This window comes from Eptatretus burgeri, chromosome 10, assembly GCF_056783735.1.
Source record: "Eptatretus burgeri isolate ZD-2024b chromosome 10, Ebu_testis_v1, whole genome shotgun sequence".
In the NCBI taxonomy this organism is placed as follows: domain Eukaryota; kingdom Metazoa; phylum Chordata; class Myxini; order Myxiniformes; family Myxinidae; genus Eptatretus; species Eptatretus burgeri.
This window is the reverse complement of record NC_140970.1, coordinates 55,319,981-55,340,200: the sequence shown is the minus strand read 5'-3', so window position 1 is coordinate 55,340,200 and position 20,220 is coordinate 55,319,981. Positions and strand designations below refer to the sequence as shown.

At 42.4% G+C, this 20,220-nt stretch overlaps 1 protein-coding gene across 2 annotated transcripts in view; it reads right to left on the bottom strand.

Moving 5' to 3' along the window:
* The window catches only part of PRDM5 (PR/SET domain 5), a 139,694-nt gene that overhangs the window by 69,895 nt on the left and 49,579 nt on the right, over positions 1–20,220 (bottom strand). For both annotated transcript variants that reach the window (XM_085898453.1, XM_085898452.1), the window contains exon 7: positions 10,995–11,074. In XM_085898453.1, the coding sequence (XP_085754579.1) occupies positions 10,995–11,074 (80 nt within the window). The remainder of the gene's footprint in view (positions 1–10,994; positions 11,075–20,220) is intronic.

Below are 20,220 nucleotides of genomic sequence, written 5' to 3'. Positions count from 1 at the left end.
TAATTGCATATGTGCTTTATTATAATAAATGTCCTTGTGTGAATGTAAACCTGTTCATTGCATCCATTCCCTCATTGAACTGCCCCATCTTGCACTCGGAATATAGTTGGTTTTTAAATAGCCGATGAATAGAATCGGGACCGGCGAGGTCTGGCGATAATACCCGCTCGATTATCCCAGAACGGAACGGACCGCTTAAGCGGTTCGTGTCCAAGCAGGCCTTCGCCGAGGTACGGTCCCTCGGTAGGTTACCTGTGCGGGTACTTAGGTATATCGATATTCGGCGATTGACCCTATTTCTTGCGGGTAGAATACGGACTGGGCCGTGGTGGGATTAAAAACCCACCCGTGACTGGTTTCTGGCGTTGTTCCAGAAAGTCACGACTGGATTGTCCGTTCGGTGGGCGAAGCGACCGCGATTGGTTAGACGCGGTTGTTCGCACGCCGACGGGCGGGAATTATACAACAATGCACACACATATATATAAATAAAGATGCAAATATATACATAAATATTCACATATACACGTACATATATATATATATATATATATATATATATATATATATATATATATATATATATATATATATATATATATATATATATATATATATACAAATACATATATATATATATATATATATATATATATATATACACATACATAAATATACATCTATATACATACATAAATAGACATCCATATTTATATACACATACATAAATCTACATACATATATATATATATATATATATGTATACACATATCCACATCCATAAACATCGATATATTGTTGCGGGGCCGAGTATCGGCGACGAGCACGACCGCAAGATGGAGCAGCAGAGTCGGCTCCACCAATCACCCGGAATTTAGATCGTACCTTTCCGGAAAACTCCGAAAAGTACGGGTCCCTTATCGGATTGTGAATCGTCAAGAAATCCATAGCGTGGTACAGGGTTATTTGCCAATCTTCAAAATACCTAGAAGACCACGTGGCGATCTACCAAGTATTCACACCCTCTACGGTGCCCGTACGGAACGAGCCGCAAGCGTGCTCGAACCGTGTGCGACCCGAGCGGACGGTCACCGAGCTTTGGTCGGCCCAAATGTCCTTTTACAGCAGCAACAGCAGGCCACTTCTCCAACATGCACCGTGTTAAACCAATAAAAGAAACACAAAACGAACCGATACATTTAACACATGGGTTTATTTATAATGGAGCAGGGGGGCACGTAAGAAGCAGAGTTATCCAAATATAGAGGCACGTTTGTACAGCAAAGGCACTTAAACAATTTACTACTTACAGACGGGCACACACACAGACGCACACCCAAAAGAAACGATGGTCACTGCCTTTATTGAGGCCTCCAGCTCGGATGGAAAGGGGAGCTGAAGGACTAGAGCCTGCACTCGGACCTGTCCACCTCGTGTGGTCTTCGCGCTGATTCGAACCGGGCACCAGCGAGAGGCGAGCCAAATCCAGACACCAGCGAGACTAGGTGAGGGATCGCTGCGACGCGCCCAGAGCCAGCGATGAGACGTAACCCAGAAGACCACCAGCGACACAAGTCCAGGAGCGGCGACACGGGTCCAAAACGACCAGGAGACCAGGCGACCACAAGAAGAAGGAGACGAAGACAAAGAAGATGACCCTTTTCACACCGCCTGTCCCATCTATTTCTACTCGCCCCTCGTTGGGGCGAGGACGCGTCTCACCCTCCATGCACCTCATTCGCCGGGGAACTCTGTTGCCTCTCCATCATTGGTCGGGGGGCAAGTCGGGCGTCTTGATTCCCCGCCCCAGAAGAGGCTGTGCTTCTCTTGGAGCTTAGTCTGTGCCCTTTGACCGACTTACGGCCACCTCGTCCCCGATCTGCCAATGATTTGCGAGAGAGACGTCAGGCCTCCGTGAACTCCGCCCACGTACGTGCTGACGAGCTCTGGGAGAATGTCGCGAGCAGAGCATTGTTGCTGAAGATGGCGTTGACGTAAAAATCCTAACTATAAAAATAACTCACAGCGCAAGTACATGTATTCACCCATTAGACAAGGGAAAGGGAGCTATCCATCCACATTCACTTATCGAAATAACTGAGCTATAGGACCTGAATGTTGTGTGCTCATGGCTTTCCAGATTCGCAACAATATATATATATATATATATATACATATATATATATATATATATACATACATATATATATATATACATACATATATACATATATACATATATATATATATATATATATATATATATATATATATATATATATATATATATATATATATATATATACACACATATAATAGCCTGGTGTTGGCGCAGTGGTTCGGGCAGCGGCTTGGGATCCAAGAGGTCCTGAGTTCAAGCCCCGTTGAGCCACTGAATTAATACACCAGGGGGTTGACTCAGCCTGTCATCCTTCCGAGGTCGGCGAAATGAGTACCAGTGTACTGGGCCGGTGTATACCCCGGTTAAAATAGGTGTACCATATTCCTGTGTCGTAAGAGGCGACCGGGGTTGCGTCAGGAAGGGCATCCGGCGTAAAACATGTGCCAAATCACTATGCGGATCATACGGATGATCCGCTGTGGCGACCCCTAACAGGAGCAGCCGAAAGAAGAAGAAGAAGAAGATATATATATATATATATATATATATATATATATATATATATATATATATATATATATATATATATATATATATATATATATATATATATATATATATATATATATATATATATATATATTGTTGCGGATTCGCGTCCGCCGGCGTGCGGGCGGCCACGTAACTCGAATCGCGGCACGTCGCCCACCGGACGGACAATCCCGTCGTGACCCTCTCGGACTAACGCCGGGAACTAGTCACGGGTGGGCCTTTCGGCCTCACCACGATCGTGCCAATCGGCCCCCCGCGTGGGATAGGGTTGTTCGCCAAATTCGACCTACCTAAGTACCCACACGGAGGGTAGACCGGGCGATCGCACCTTGCCGCAGGTCGACTTCGGACACGGGCCACTTTAAGCGACCCGTTCCGTACTATCGGGATAACCGAGCGGTGTTATCGTCAACCTCGACGGTTTGATTAATTATTGGGCGTATTTAGCCCACGACCAACCCTTTACGTGAAGTAAGATGGAGATTCAATTAGAGAAAAGACTAAGCGAAACGGGAGAAACAGTTCAACATAAAGCACATTTATTCCGCGGCAAACGGAAAGCACACATATACAATTACCACAATTATGCACCAAAAGCAAATGTAACAAAAGAAGAAACAACAATTACGCACCAAAAGTAATTGCAACAAAAGAAACACAATGCAGATCTACTACCGACTACGCGAGCACACGGCAACACTTACACAGTTTTACTTCACAGACGGCGCCGACAACGCATATACTCCAAAGCAAAAGAAAAAGGGGCCACCCTCAACGATAAGGGGGCAGACGGGCCTGGGGCCGAGACCGCGTTGAGCCTACCCGTCTGGTGATGAGCCGCAAGATGGCGGCGGCGCCCCGACTCCGCGGGCCTCGCTGGCACTGCCTGGAATGGGGTGGGAGCGGGGCCCCCTTCTCACACTATCTCAGCGCGGGGGGAAACAGGGGGGGTTGTTGATGCTCGGGGGAAAGAGGATATCGACGAGCGACTCCACTGCGACCTCGACCGCGTTCCCGGCCTCCCCTCTCCGCAGCTCCCCGACTCTGACACGAGCGCAGACCTCCACAAAGCTCCTTGGCTTCTCCAGACTCTCCGGACCCCGACAGACACTCTCTCGACTGATTTAGCCGCCGCCACAACTCTCCAACTCTTCCCCCGATTCGCCCCACGCTCGGCGCTTTATAGTGCGACAGGAGAAACCATATGCAGATTTTTGGATCAGGATCGGCTCGGGGGCGGAGCCACGCTCGCCCATTGGACAGAGGAAAAGTGGGCGTGAATCATTCCTGATCCTCGAATCTGCATATATCGATTATACTCCGACGCGCCTGGAGGCGGAGCCAAATCGCCCCACGCTCGCTGATAGGACGGAACAGAAGTGGGCGTGAATCATTCTTGATCCGATTTCTCGGAAAGGCCGCTTTTTGCACCCGCTGCTCGGTGCGCGCCCTGTACGAGTCCAGGATCGGTGCCCACAAGCGGCGCGGGAATGGCGGTGATGCGATGGTTGCGTGAGCGAGATGTGACGGTAAAGGTCGTGGCTGTTGGCGTTGTTGTTGTTGTTGTTGTTGTTGTTGTGAAGCGGCATTGCGGTTGGCGGTTGTTGTGTGATGGCTGTTGAGATGTGGTTGGCTCAAAATAAAGATAGAACAGAAAAACGGCTATCTTGAAGGGTCGCAGCCCGAATGAATGACATTTATTCCCTCTAAACAACGGGTGTGGGCTAACTACACATATACTTACAGAGATATCTCACCTACGGGACCTGAATGGTGGTTTGCGAATTTCGTCAACCACAACAATATATATATATATATATATATATATATATATATATATATATATATATATATATATATATATATATATATATATATATATATATATATATATATTGTTATGGCTGTGGAAATTCGCAGAACACCATAAAGGTCCTTCGTTCAGTTAAATCGATAAGTCTGTGTTCAGTTAGATTTCCCCACCATTGTTTAATGGGAATTTTTCGTGTCACAGGGCTGTGATCCTTTGAGATAGCCGTTTTTCTTTACTATCGTTATTTTGGACCAACCACGTTTCAACCACCACAACCACCTTCACAACGCCACCATCACAACAACCACGATCGCCTCAACCACCAACCACACCTAACCACCTTCCCCGCTACACCAACTGCCGACCCCCCTTCTCCACGCACCCCGCAGCAACCCTCTCCGCTCATAAAAACCGTCTCTACAAAGCGAAAGGAACAAGGGATTCCGAGAACGCCAAGGAAAAAGAATAAGGTATATCAGTGGCGCGCGAATTTTCCCGCCTGTTTTTCCCACACACCGCAAAGGGGAAATCGTTCATCATTAGTTGGTTCATAGGAGTGAGGCATTGGAAATGGGTAACGCCTCCTTTCTGGAAGTTTCCCGCAGGAGCTGGAAGGGGGGGGGGGCGTGACGATAAACAGGGAGGAGCGAGGCATTGGAACTGAGGAACGCCTCCTTTCTCGATGCTTCCCGGAGGAGCTCGAAGGAGGGCGGAGCAAGAAGCCAGGAGGAATATAAGGGCGTGCAGGACGCCAAGGAGTGGGAATGTTGGTGGTTTCTTCTGGTGGTCTTCTTGGTCGGGATCTTCGGCTCGTGGTGGCCTGTCTGTGGAGAAGCGGTCCGTGGAACGACCCATTCGTCAGAGCTCGCGGTCGGTGGGGAGTCCGGCGTGGCACCAGGGATGCGGACTGGAGGCACCGCTCTGCCAGCTCTGTTGTGCAGACCTGCGCGTCCGAGTGAAGAGCGCCGGAGGGAGCTCGCCGGCCCCGTGGAAGGCCCGAGTCAGCCACGGCTATCCTAGCTGCCGTGGGGACAGACATCGCGACTCGCCCATCAAGGCACCACGTGGGTGCAAGTACCCTGCAATGGTCTCGTGGGGCCCGTTCCGTCACCAAGGCTCCACAGTCAAAGGTCTACGGACCCTGTCTGACTCCCTTGTCTTTGAGGGTAGTCATTTCTTTTCTTTTGAATGAATGTTGGTGGCGCCGTCTATAAGTAGAACTGTGCAAGTGTTTGTAAATGATAATTGCTGATAGACGGTCGTAGTGCTTTCACCTTGCTCGTGTCTTTGTCCCCGTCCCGTGCATGATTGTTTTACTGCATTCGTGTTTTCATTGCTTTGCCTGTATACGTGTTTAGTAATAAATGTGCTGATTTAAATGTTAAACCCGTTCGTCGTGTCCTCTTTCCCTTATTGGAATGCCATCTCGTATTGCGGAATATTAGTTGGGTATTAAATCCCCATTAAATAGAATCCGATCCGGCGAGGTCGGGCGATAATACCCGCTCATTTATCACTGAAGAACGGAACGGACCGCTTGAGCAGTTCGTGTCCAAGCAGACCTGCGTCGAGGTACGGTCTCCTGGTAGGTTACCCGCACGAGTACTTAGGTATATCGATATTCGGCGATTGACCCTATTTTGCGCGGGTAGAAAATTGGCTCGGCCGTGGTGGGATTAAGAACCCTCCCGTGACAGCGTTCCGGTGTCGTTCTGGAAGGTCACGACTGAATTGTCCGTCCGGTGGGCGACGCGGCTGCTATTAGAAAAACGCGGTCGATCGCATGCCGGTGGGCACGAATTCGTAACAATATATATATATATATATATATATATATATATATATACATACATATTGTTGCGAGCCGGAGGTCCGGTGACGAGAACGACCACTAGGTGGGGGAGGTTACGTCGTCTCCCACCAGACTCCCCGGAATTGTAGGTCGTCGCTCCGGATAATTCTGTGAGCCGGCAAGTCGCTGAACCGATCGTGGAACGCCAATATCTTGACCGCGTGGCGTAGGGTCTTTTTTGTCTGGAACCAATTTACCAAAATAACCACGCAGTCTCGGCTACCGGAGATCCACGCCCTCGGCACGTCTTGCCCGAACCGAATCACTCTACCGACTACCAGCTGCCAACTACCTTTACGGCTCAGATGCAGTCGAGCGGGCCTGCCAAGAACGTACCGGCTATCGGGTATAAAGACCCGGCTAAAACTCAGATCCGAACCATGCTGGACCAATGAAAGAAAGGACGGAAACTAACTGGGAACATTTCTAATAATGGTTTATTTACAACAAGAAGGACATAGAGCAAGCTTATCACGGATATACACAGAAAGATTTACAAGGATGGAAAAAACACTTAAACAGTTCCAGTTGGAGATGGCACCACACACGGACACACACACACAGACGAAAATAACACCCAGGTGTTTTAGTGGACCCTCGCAGCCAGGAAGAGAGACGAGCTGGGGGTCGCAGTTCACTTGGGTACCTACACGTTGGAGGAAGGGGGTGCTCCGTGGTGCGGCACCAGTCAATAATCGGGCAGCTCGGCCCACGGTCACACGCGTGGGGCTCGTGCCCGCGGAGGAACTCGAGTCAAGTAGTAAGAGTCCCAGGGCGGGAATCAGGGTCGCGGACAAAACCCAGCAAAACTCCAACGAACGCCCCATGCAGAACTGCAACGAATCCTCCAAAGAATGCTCCAACGAATGCCCCAACAGAAGTGCAATGGATGCTCAAACTAATCCAGAGCTGACTTTCCCCTCACAGAACTCACTGAACTGAGGTTTTTGTCATCGGTTATAGATCTCCCTGAACGGGGCGGAGGCTCTGTGGAACAGACGTCACTGTCCGCACTGATTGGACAGGGTCTTCATGGGGTCCGTCCTTTCTGGGCGGGGCCTCGGCCAAACTGGGAGCCCCCCCCTACGCATGTGGACTCATCAAGGGGAAGATCCAACGTTGAAAAGGAACATTTGTAGAAGAGCAAAGGAACAGCGGACTGGACGTTTTTTTCCCCGTATGCTGTGGCCAGCGAGGTGAGGGTTGCAAGCGCTGGAAGGTACTGTGGTTGGTTGTTGGATGTTTGTTGGATGGTAAAGATTTATTTAACCAAGCGAAAAAAAACATCGCAACGCACACCTTTGATTCTCCCACGAGACAAAAGGAAGGGGCCTGTCTTCACATGTACTTAACAGAATAACTGACTTTTGGTACATCTGCATGTTTGAATGCATATGGTTTCCAGATCTGTAACGATATATATATATATATATATATATATATATATATATATATATATATATATATATATATATATATATATATATATATATATATATATATATATATATATATATATATATATATATATGCCTGGTGTTGGCTCAGTGGTTCGGATGGTGGGCTTGGGATCCGAGGATCCTGAGTTCAAATCCCACTCGGCTGTTGAATTAATATCAGGTGGGGTTGACTCTGCCCGTCATCTTTCCGAGGTCGGCAAAATTGAGTGCCAGCTTGCTGGTACCCTGTGTCGGAGTGGCGACCCATCCAGGATTGTGCCCAATCACCAAGGAGACTGCTTCGGCAGCACCAACACTCTGCACAGAGTATGGTCCCAATGGATGGATATATATATATATATATATATATATATATATATATATATATATATATATATATATACATATACATATATATATATATATATATACATATACATATATATATATACATATACATACATATACATATATATATATATATATATATATATATATATATACATATATATACATATATACATATATATATATATATATATATATATATATATATATATATATATATATATATATATACACATATATATATATATATATATATATATATATATATATATATATATATATATATATATATATATATATATATATATATATATATATATATATATATATATATATATATATATATATATATATATATATATATATATATATATATATATATATATATATATATATACATATATATATACATATATACATATATACATATATATATATATATATATAGTGACTCAGAAGTCGCACCTGATTTCTGTCAGTTGATTGTTTGTTTGCCATTTGTATTACAGTGTACAAGAAGGTAGAAATAAATGAATGACATGTTTATCTAACCATTTATTCAAGAAAAAAAATTACGGAACTGTACCAAGCTGTTTTACTTGCAATTTTCAAAGTGCCCTCCCTCGTGATCGATGCACAATTGCAGCCGAGCAGGCACAGAGCGGCACACACGTCTGCAGAGTTCGATATCAATTTCATCAAACTTTGCAGTGATTTGAGCCCTCAATTCCTGAATGGTACAAGGCTTTTCACGATAAACAAGGTCGTTCATGAGCCCCCAAAGAAAGAAATCTGGAGGTGTGAGGTCTGGGGAGCGTGCCGGCCACTCGATCGGACCGCGGCGGCCGATCCACTTTCTGGGAAAATTTTCATCAAGCCACTGAGGAACATAACGTCCATAATGAGGTGGAGCACATTCATCATGCTGGAAATAACAGTCCTGATCTTGTACCCTGGGCCAAAATAAGGTTTGCAGCATATCCAGGTAAATTTCTGCAGTGACAGATCCCTCAAAGGAAAAGATTCCAATTATCCCTAATGGAGATATGGCTGCCCAAACTGTCACTCCAGGTAAATTTCCCTCCTTCTCAACTGTCACTCTTGGGTTATTCGTAGCCCAGTGGACACAATTGTGTCTGTTAATTGTGCCATTAAGCTCAATTTGGTGCAAATTCAGTAACTTTCCAAACTTGCAGCAATAACCTGCAAAACAAAATCAAAAATAAATAAATTACGAAAATTAATAATCTGCAAGACAATTATTAACAACACGACTTCCCAGAAAGAATCTGACAGCCGAAAAAACAGAAATTGGGCGCTACTTTTGACTCACCCTGTATATATATATATATATATATATATATATATATATATATATATATATATATATATATATATATATATATATATATATATATATATATATATATATATATATATACATAAGCATATATATACTGTATGTATTTATATATGTATGTTGTCTGGGTGCAGAACAATTGTCTGGGTGATAGATGGACGGTTGTTCTTTGCAGATTATGCGGTTTTACCGTGTGAGACATAATCCTCAGTGATGCTCACCATAATAGGCTGGGGGCCAGTGGGACCTACCTTGCACCCCTCCCCCCCCAAGTGCGACAATTTTTCACTCATACCACAGTGTTCATATATATCCCAAGTATCAGAAAAAAGATGTTCCCAGAAAAATAACTCATTTGCACTATGCTTTATTAAGCTGTTTCCATTTTTGCATGTAATTAAGCTATCCAAACATTATTCTACATCTCTGACAACAAAGGAAATATGTTCACTCTATTCCTTGATCCTCCAAACATATGTGTAGATTCCTCATTTACAAATTTCCATGGACCAGAAGTTGAGATATTTACGAAAATAAGAATTTTAGATAATGGCGGATCCTAATTTGCATATCAATGCATTTAAAATTATTTCCACGACTTTTACTCAAACAGAAAATAGTTACGTTTCCCTTGAACATCAACAGACATCATAAGTCACAGTTATGTATTATATCAGGCCCAGGTAATTATTTCTATTGATTAATCTGATTTCGCATTATTTTCGAACGATTCATTGTGCTTTGTATTTTATGCTAATTAGCCTAGTTAAAAAAATCCCAAAATTTTAATTTTTTTTGCCAACCTGGCTTGTATCTGGCAACAATTAAGTGGTTTTTTTGACAAAAAACTGACATGTGTGGTAATTACAAGGAAAGAAAATGGAAATTCTTGCATTTTTGTGGGAATTGTCTTTAAGTCAAATTTAATTCACATGCAAATGAGCTAATTAGCATAAACAAAAAATATTTTAATACGTAAATGTATAAGCTTTAATTTGACACCAATTTTGTGATTTTATGTTTATATTTGACAGAGATAGTGACATTTCGCCGATCTTTGTGAGATTCGTCTATTTTTGATTGGTGCCATGGAAACAGCTTAGTAACTCATAGTGCAAACGAGTTATTTTTCTGGGAACATCTTTTTTTTCTGATACTTGGGATATATATGAACACTGTGGTATGAGTGAAAAATTGTCGCGGCGGGGGGGGGGTGCAAGGTCAGTCCCACTGGCCCCCAGCCTAAAGAGCTTCTTAAATTTTTGATAAATTAACACAGTACATGGGATTTGAACCTGGGACTCCACCACAAGAAGCTATGTGCTCTCAAGGAGGGATCAAACAGGCAAACCAATATATATATATATATATATATATATATACATATATATATATATATACATATATATATATATATATATATATATATATATATATATATATATATATATATATACATACATACATATTATAACGGATATGTGAGTTATACTGAACCACAGTCTTACCTTCCTGTGCTCTTGTAACCGCTCCGTTGATGCAAATTTTCTATTACACAGAGAACAACAAGGGCGTCTGCGTGGACTGCCTGAATACAGATCAGGGAGAAAGACAAAAACAGGTTACAAGGAACACAACATAAATGAAAACACAACATTCCTTCATTAATGAAAAGAACATAAAGTAAAGTTGAAATTGTTATTTGAGTGTACAAGCAGGGGTGCTTTCCACTCTGGGGATGTGTACAGTGCAAAAATGCAAGTTATCTCCACAGCTGATTTGTAATACCACCGGGTGGCACTACACGATACACATTAACATAGAGAATTTTTGTCGACTTCCCTCGATGAAACCAAGTAGACCATGTTCATCACGAGGTCGAACTTGGTCCATGTGCCAAGTTTGGTGTTTTACACACGCACGCGCGCACACACACACACACACACACACACACACACACGCACACGCACACGCACACACACACACACACACACACACACACACACGCACACGCACACGCACACGCACACGCACACGCACACGCACACACATACCGTTGTGTGCCACCACATGTTTTATGCTGAGTTAGTATATCCTTGTTTGGGCTATGTGGTCTTCTCAGCCTCTTGAGCGTATTGCTTCATTCTCTCCCCTTCCTCTTTGCTGTTCATCATTTCTCATGCTTTTTGTCCTGCTGCCAGACTGTTCATGCATTTCCGTTTTCCGCGTTGTCACCTCACTCTTCACAGACCCTCAATTTAGTGGAATTTTATTTTGTAGGTGAATTACAGGTGAGTCTTTCAAATGAGTTTTTTTTTTTAAGGTGAATACATCCCCCCCCCCAACCCCACCACCACCCAGAACCCAGAGAGTTAAAAAAAAATCTTCTCCAGAACGGCTGGTCAGATGGAGGAGAAGCCTCACACAACTATTCCCCATGCTTTGTAGATACTAGGGTGATAAAGAATAATTGATGTCATGCGGCCATATTGGATTGACGAAAATTTTTAAAGAACGTTTTCTCTGGAACCGCTTATCTGATCGAAGCAAAATTTACTAAATGTCATCTAAAAACATTGCTGCACACAGTTTGGAAATGGTGATGTCAAGGATCATGTGGTGTAGCAGCCATATTGGATAGAAAACTAACCTCATCCAATCAAAACGTAACTTCACACACTTGATCCTCCACCAAAACATGGGCAGAGGCAAATTCTCAATGCCATAGGTCACGTGACTTTGCAGCCATGTTTAGTTTGAAAACTAAAAATTAAAAAACCTTTTTCTCCAAAACCACTAATGGATCGAATAGAAATATGTTGCATTACATGGATCAATGGCAGTGGATCATAACTGCAAAGTATCGCATTGATCGATATATTGGTTTCCAAAATAATTTTAAAAAATATTTTCCTGAAAACCAATGTGGCTGCCACACCAAGTGACTGATGATGTCATTGTTAGGTCAAATGTAAACAGTAAAGCATCAAGGATCATAACTGCAGGTGTCAGATCGAAGCAGGGTTGTATCGAAGCTGGGCGACATGTTTGGGGTTTTTTTTCCACCATAGAAATTTCACGAAATTTTCACCACAGATGAGATTACTCATGTGGAATGTTTTTGTGATAATTATGTCATAGATCACATGGTGTGGCATCCGTATTATAAAAAAAGGAAAAACTTTGGAGCTCTGTATCTCCGAAACCGCTCCATGAAATTTTTTTTAAATCTTGGCACATGTGAAGTAATCTCCATGGGGTGTGATTTTTTTTTTTATTGATGTCATACGTGGCTTCGTTATGACATCATAATTGCACATGTCAAACGCTTTATCCGATCAGTATGAAAATTTTTGAGGGTCATCTTGGGCTAAATTGTGATTGGCAAAAAAATTGTTGACTTCATTGGTCACGTGGTTCCGCAGACATTGATTTTTTAATATAAAACCTTTTTCTCTGTAACGGCTAAACAGATCGAGGCGAAACATTACAGATATGATCACCTATCCATGAGAAACAAAAAATTCTCCAACTATGATGACATAGATCACATGGTTTGGCAGCCAAATTGTATTTACCCTTAAATCTTTTAGAATTATCTTCTCCAGAATGGCTTGACAGATTGAGGGGAAGCTTCGCCCACATATTCCCGAATTCTTGGGGTTACCAGTGTGTTCACGAATAATTAATAGTTCACGTGGTCTGGCAGCAATATTGGATCGAAAGAAAAGCTTTGAAAAATTATTTCTCTTTCACCGCTTCATCAATCGACATGAACGGTGACAATTATCATCTCGCAGTCGTGGGGAATATGTGTTTTAAATATCAACTTGATCGGGTGCATGGTCTGGCAGCCAGAATTATTTAATATTTTGAATCTGGGTTCAGGAATTTAAATCAAACTTGGTACAAGTATGTATAATGATGTAATAATGTGGGTGGAGGCATATATGTCGACGCTGTGACGTCAAAAAGAGTGCCTTCTAGTTTTTATTGATCTAAACTCTTCCAAGGTGCAACACAAGTAAAACGACAAGTTTTCAACTCATTCTGGCAAGTTAGGAATGCATAGAAGTCACACAAACAAACACAGACATACACTTCTCGAAAAAATATATAGTGTGATGACTGATTCAACACATGTTATTCCTGATGATTACAGAAAAAGACCATCTTCCCCCACCCAAAAGCTTTCATCCGCAGTCTGATGGAGTACTGCTCTCCCCTCAGGGGTGGTGCTTCTGACACACACCTCACTCGACTTCACGTTGTGGAAACCAAGGCTTTTAGGATCATTGGTATCTTTCGCGATGAAGCCGAGTCTTTGGGTCTCTCAATCTCTCTCTTTTTGTCTTTTACAGTCTCCTCTCCGGCCTTGCCCCCCCCTCCCCGCTCTGTCCGTGATCTGTCTGTCCCCCCCCCCCCCCCATATTCCCGCAGGGCACTCAAGGTCCACCAAAAACCCTTTTCTGATGAAACTGCCAAAATCAAGAATCACTACTCACCTTCACCCTTTCATTCCACTTTTATCCCACCTCTGGAACAAACTCCCACACTCTCTTCAATCCCACTCCTCCCTTCAGGTCTTCAAAACAGCCGTTCACCACCATCTCATATCTTCCCCCATCCAAAATCTTGATCTTTACGACCCCATTAATCCAACCTAAACCCACCTCCTCCAAATTCCCTGTTTTCCTTCCTTGTTATACGTTTGTAGATTAGCTCTTACATGAACATCAACATGGTATACAAAAAAAAAACTCCCAAACATTATAACCAGAATATAAATGGAGTATGCTAAACCAGAATATGCTAAACAGCCTCTTCAAAAATAAAGAAAGAATTTAAGATTGCAGTACCATTGGTTAAATAGATAAATAGGTTAAGTAGTGTCAGCAAGGGTGTAATACAGTAAACCCTCAAATATCGTGGGGGTTACATTCCTGGTAAATGCTGCAATAGTTAAAACCAAGGGCCTATGGGAAAAGGGGGATTCGATTCCCAGGCTTCGAGAAAACACAGAGGCAGGTTAACGGCAGCCCGAAATAAACATGTCACAATTGAAATAAACATGTAAAATAAATATAAAGCATGTTAACATTGAAATAAACATGTAAAATAAATATAAAGCATGTGAACATTGAAATAAACATGTAAATACAGTAAATACAGCATCAAATAAACAAAAAACAAGACTTTTACCTTTTTATTTATTCCAAAACAGCAAGATGATTTTAACAAATCAGTGAGGTTGGTGAGGGTAAGAATATTACGTACTCTTCCAGAAATATAAACAAGACTGAGCTCGAGATGATGATGATGATGATGATGATGATGATGTATTTACGAGGAGTGGGAGGTGGGGAGACTTGGAGCGCGGAAGGGGAAGCGGGATTCAGCGATCGGAAGAGCAGCATTAGCTTTACGACGAAGTCGCCTGCAGCATTGCCACATAGGAGGGTAAAGACGATCCTTAACCACCTTACCTTGAACACCGGAGCAGATCTTTCCTGCTTGGACAGGAAAGTACAAGATGACATCCTCCTCCAGAATAATCCCTTCACCTTGATTCGTTCCATGAGCTGCCGGGGGTAGTTTTTCGCGGGATAATGGTCTGCCGATGCTGCTTCCATGACTCATTTTACATGATGGAGGCCGAATCTTATTTTGACTTTCTCAAACCAGAACTTGCTGGCATGGAACTTGTGGGTAGCTGTGGTTGAACTGGAGCCTTCAATTCTGGGTGCCTCGTTGAAACGTTTGTAAATCTGCAATGATTTCTCCCGTATCACTGGTCCACTCAAAGGTACTTTATTTTTTCTCCAGTTGGGCCTCGATCCAAACATTAAGCGCTTTTTCCATCCTTTAAAATCTGATCCACGGGACTGGAATGACACTTTTTTTGCTTTGCGGAATGCTGGTGGCAACACTTGCACGGATATTTGACTCGCTTTCTCGGAAACTCCACACAATCAATTCATTGATCCCGTCATGGCGTCCCACAGATTCCGCACTTTCATCTCTTGCCAACCTATCAAACAAATCGATTTTTTTTTTTTTGCACAATGTTAGAACCTTCAACTAATTTTATCCATAGTTTTACATTTGGGTTCATTAAAAACGGTGAAAGAGAAACAACAAAAGGCTCGTAATGGGAGGTAATCGTACACACAGATTCAAACGATGACTCATCTCAGGTCAAAAACCACGATTGGCCGAAATTAAATCCCGCAATAACTAAATCGGAATACAATAGGTTGTCCGTGATTGGTCGAAACCCGCAATATTCTAACCCACAATATTTGAGGGTTTACTGTGTAATCAAAAGCCTTCAATTGGGCCTGGTACTCTTGGAGGATTGTGTACAAGTGGGAGCACCATTCTTCACGAGAAGATGGTCCCTGTAAAATCCAAAGAACTGGAGCTCCGATAGGAGACAAACAATCCTCAACTTCCCTCAATATCCCAAGAGATTTGTGGGGCCAGGCGATGGCACAAAAGCCATGCTCCCAGAGAACTTTATTCATTGTGTTCACAAAGGATAACTGCAGATACTCTGGCCCACCAGACTCTCCTTTGCCTTGCTGGGGTTATAGAACTCAATCCTGGATAACACATATACATATGCTCAGCATGCAACATACCCATCACCAGAAGACATTACTCACTGAAAGTCAACAGCTATACCAGAATTGGCTGCATCAAAATGCACCACACTCACTTCCCACTGTTTATACAACACACAATGGACATGTGGTTGCAAACTCAAGAACCTCAACCCAATCCCCATTTCCACCAGCAAAACACACACACACACACACACACACACACACACACACACACACACACACACACACACACACACACCCATTACCCCCAACCACGGTAAACTCCAAATTTAAATCTTACAGTTCAACAAATGGCATCAAAATAAAGCCACAGAATTACAAAACTTCTTAAAGACAAATAATATCGACTTGGCACTCATCCAATAATCCAAACTTACTGCGACTTAAACTTTCACGCATGGATTCCCAAACTACACTATACTTACACAAGATAGACCCGATAATTGTGGGGTGGTGGACTCTGCTCTCATACACCATAACATCCAGTTACTGACACAACCAATAACGTGAAGCAGTTGACGCAAAATGACAATACGACTGAACTCTCTTATCCAAATTAAAATCGGCAAAACTCTTCGCAGCGTAATCAAAAATCTGCGTGTCACCTCCAAGCTCTTATCCACCAGCATTTAACCTCTTTGTCAAAAACCTGCAAAACATACTCCAACTCATACAAGCTGGCAACTTCAATGCCAAAGATCCTTCCTGGCAATCTTCCCCAAAAATTGATTTGAGAGTATCCTTCAATTTGGAATATTTAGATGAAATAATGGTCATCTTAAACAATCACAACTCTCGATACCAGACTCCCCCTCTGATCAAATGACAACCCCACTTCCCCTGACTTGACACGATGCACACTCCTCTATCAACCACCACCATGTCATGGAATATAATTGAAGACCTTCCTCCCAACCACCTCCCCATCATCATCTTACTCAAACTTGCCAATAAACCTCCACAAACTCTTCAAAAAACATTCACAAACTCGGTAGAGCGCACATTTCCGCCACACAATGCCTGATCCACGAGAACATATCAGGCCCAATACATTTTTGAAATATCGTGCTGTGCAGTACTATATAGTTTTGGCTCGATCTCTTAATGGTGAAGAATCACGATAAAAATTAAATAATTATAGTATCCTGATCCAGATTCGGATCTACACTAAAATCGAATAATCTCTTCGTTGTAACACACCAACCTGTCCACCAAATTTCATCCAAATCCGTCCACAACTTTTTGAGATATTGTGCCATACATGAGTTTAGCACTATCTCTCAATGGTGAAGAATCACTGAAAAAAATTATTGGATCCGGATCTACACCAAAATTGAAAACAATTCTTCCGTGTCGTACACCCAACATGTCCAATAAGTTTCATCCAAATCCCGCTGCAACTTTTTGAGATATGCTGCTATATATTGGTTTAGCTTCTAAGCCTTATCTCTCAATGGTGAGGAATCAATTTAAAAATTATTGGATCCAGATCCGGATTCGGATCTTCACTAAAATTTAATCAATTCTTCCTTGTTGCACAACCAAGCGTGTCCACCAAGTTTTGTCCGAATCCGTCCACAACTTTTTGAGACATCGTGCTTTAGATCATTTTTAGCTCTATCTGTCAATGTTGAAGAATCACTTTAAAAATTCTAGTCGCCGGATCCGGATCCGGATCTTCACCAAAATCTAATCAGTTCGTTCTTGTCACACACCCAACCCGTCCACAACTTTTTGAGATATCCTGCACACAGACAGACAAACAAACAGGCAGAAAGGGGTGAAAACATAACCTCCTTCACCTTCAGTGGCAGAGGTAACTACAAAAAACACATGTGGCTCTCATTCACATATATGACAAGATCACTTGACATTTCACTTACAACCCCTCAGTTTCATCGATACACCAGTAGGTCACTTCAGCACCACGATAGGAAAAGCAAGCTTTAATATCCCACGTGGACATACAAAATACGTCAATCCCAATTTTACCCCCCCAAAAAAGATAAACCGATTCAAAATAGAAACTAACTAAAATAGAGAAACATTTAAACTCTGGCAGACAGAAAACAGTCACACACACTAATATCTAAAGAATACAGTGAGTATCACTAACCTGACAGATATCCAGAAGAATAAAAAGTGGGAAAATTTCATTAATATACTGGACTAAAAAACAAAAAATGTAAAATTCTGGAGAGCAATTCTCAAGGTTTCTGTGGTCATAAAATAATCAAACATGTACCATTGGAAAGATAATAATCAATTTACTTGGAGCAAAGAATCAAGTTCCTTTAAAAGCAATGATGCCAGTTTTATAAACCCATTTTCCCAGGATTGAGGAAGAAGGAGTGGAACCTCGAGCTTAATGAGGCAGTTCCAACAGTAGCATGTATTATTCAATGACAGCAGGAACCCTAAAGGACTCGGAAGAAGCACACAAAATAATATATAGTAATACTCAGTTGTGTAATGGTTGGAACATCCACTCCGAGTCTGGCAGGTTGGCGGTTCAAACTCCAGCCGAGTCATACCAAGGACTTAGAAAGGTACGTGCTGCTTCCTTGCTTGACGTTCAGCATTTGAAAAGCTAAGAGCACAGATAAACCCCATGGGTTGGCCTTCATAGGGAAGAGGAATTTTAATCCACATGTTATTTTGCTTTGTTTCCCTGTACTGCAATATGGCAGATCACAAATGTGATAATGTCACACACATACGCTCTCTTGAATATAGGGCGTCACTAGCTTTTCGAAGGGGGGGGGTTCAGATTCTAAACTGAGGTTGAAGGTTGAGGCTGCACTACTGCCGACAAGATGGCCAAAATAACTGCACAGCAGACTATACACAGAACACAATGTGTAAGTCATGCTCGCAGAATTTGGTGGTAATCTGATGTATTTTTAGTTCACGAAAAAATATTTTCACGAAAAAAATAAGTGACCACTATATTCGTTATTGTTGTGTGTCTGTCTGTATGTCTGTCTATCTGTCTGTCTGTCTGTCTGTCTGTCCTGAGCATAGCTCCGTGGGTTTTGATCCGATCCTGATAAAATTTTGGTGGGAGGTTTATATCATGATCTAGTTGTGTTTTCCTGAGAATGGGCGTGGTGAGCCCATTATGGGCGGAGCCACGTCCAAAAAACGTGTTTTTAGGGGTAGCCGATTTCAATTTGCATCTTGTCCTAGGGGGTTTGTCGAATCTGGCAGGGGTTTTGGTATTTGGTTAGCCCAATGGCATCTGCATAGCCCCACAGAGCTCGATTTTTCATTTTTGTCCCAAGGTCAAGGTCACAAGGTCACAAGGTCACAAGGTCACAAGGTCACAAACTTAGAAAATTTCGAATTTTGACATAAAAATCATACGACCGCCCAAACTTTGAGAGCTAGGATGACAATATTTTTTATGCATAATCTTGAGGTCATTCCCCACCTAAAGTCTTGAAACCATTTTGCTCTATCTCGAACACCTTGCCCGTGGCGCCCCCCTTCAAGTTTGTTTTTACGCTTATTTCATCAAAGTATGGATAACACTGAACAACAAAAATTTTTTACTGGAGATGTGTAAAGTGATTTAGACTAATTTGGGTACGCTGATTTCAAAAATCATAACCGTTTTGCTGTATCACGTCAGGATTTTCAGTAACAGAAATATTCCCATTGCCTAGAAGTCAGGATTTCAATGAAATTTACAAAAATTCATTTATTCATTTATTTCATCATGAATGCTTCAAAATTATAGAAATTACAGAAAAACTCCACTAGAATGTAATTAAAAATGCTTTAGGCATTTGGCTTTGCGTTTGTGCTGCTCTGTGTCAGTTTCACGATGCAGGAACCAGCAGAAATCGCCCATCATGTTCGGGTTGTGCCGCCCTTGGTAACGCGTCTCCATGAGTGAAATCTCTTGGTGGAATCGCTCGCCGTGCTCGTCCGAGACTGCTCCCAAGTTGTCAGGGAAGAAGTTCAGGTGCTGGTGTAGGAAATGGATTTTCAGGGACATCCTGGAGCCAAGTTTCCTGAAGGACTCCAGCAGCTGCTGCACTATTTCTTCATAGTTGTCCGCACACTCGTTCCCCAAGAAGTTGTCCGTCACAGCTTTGAA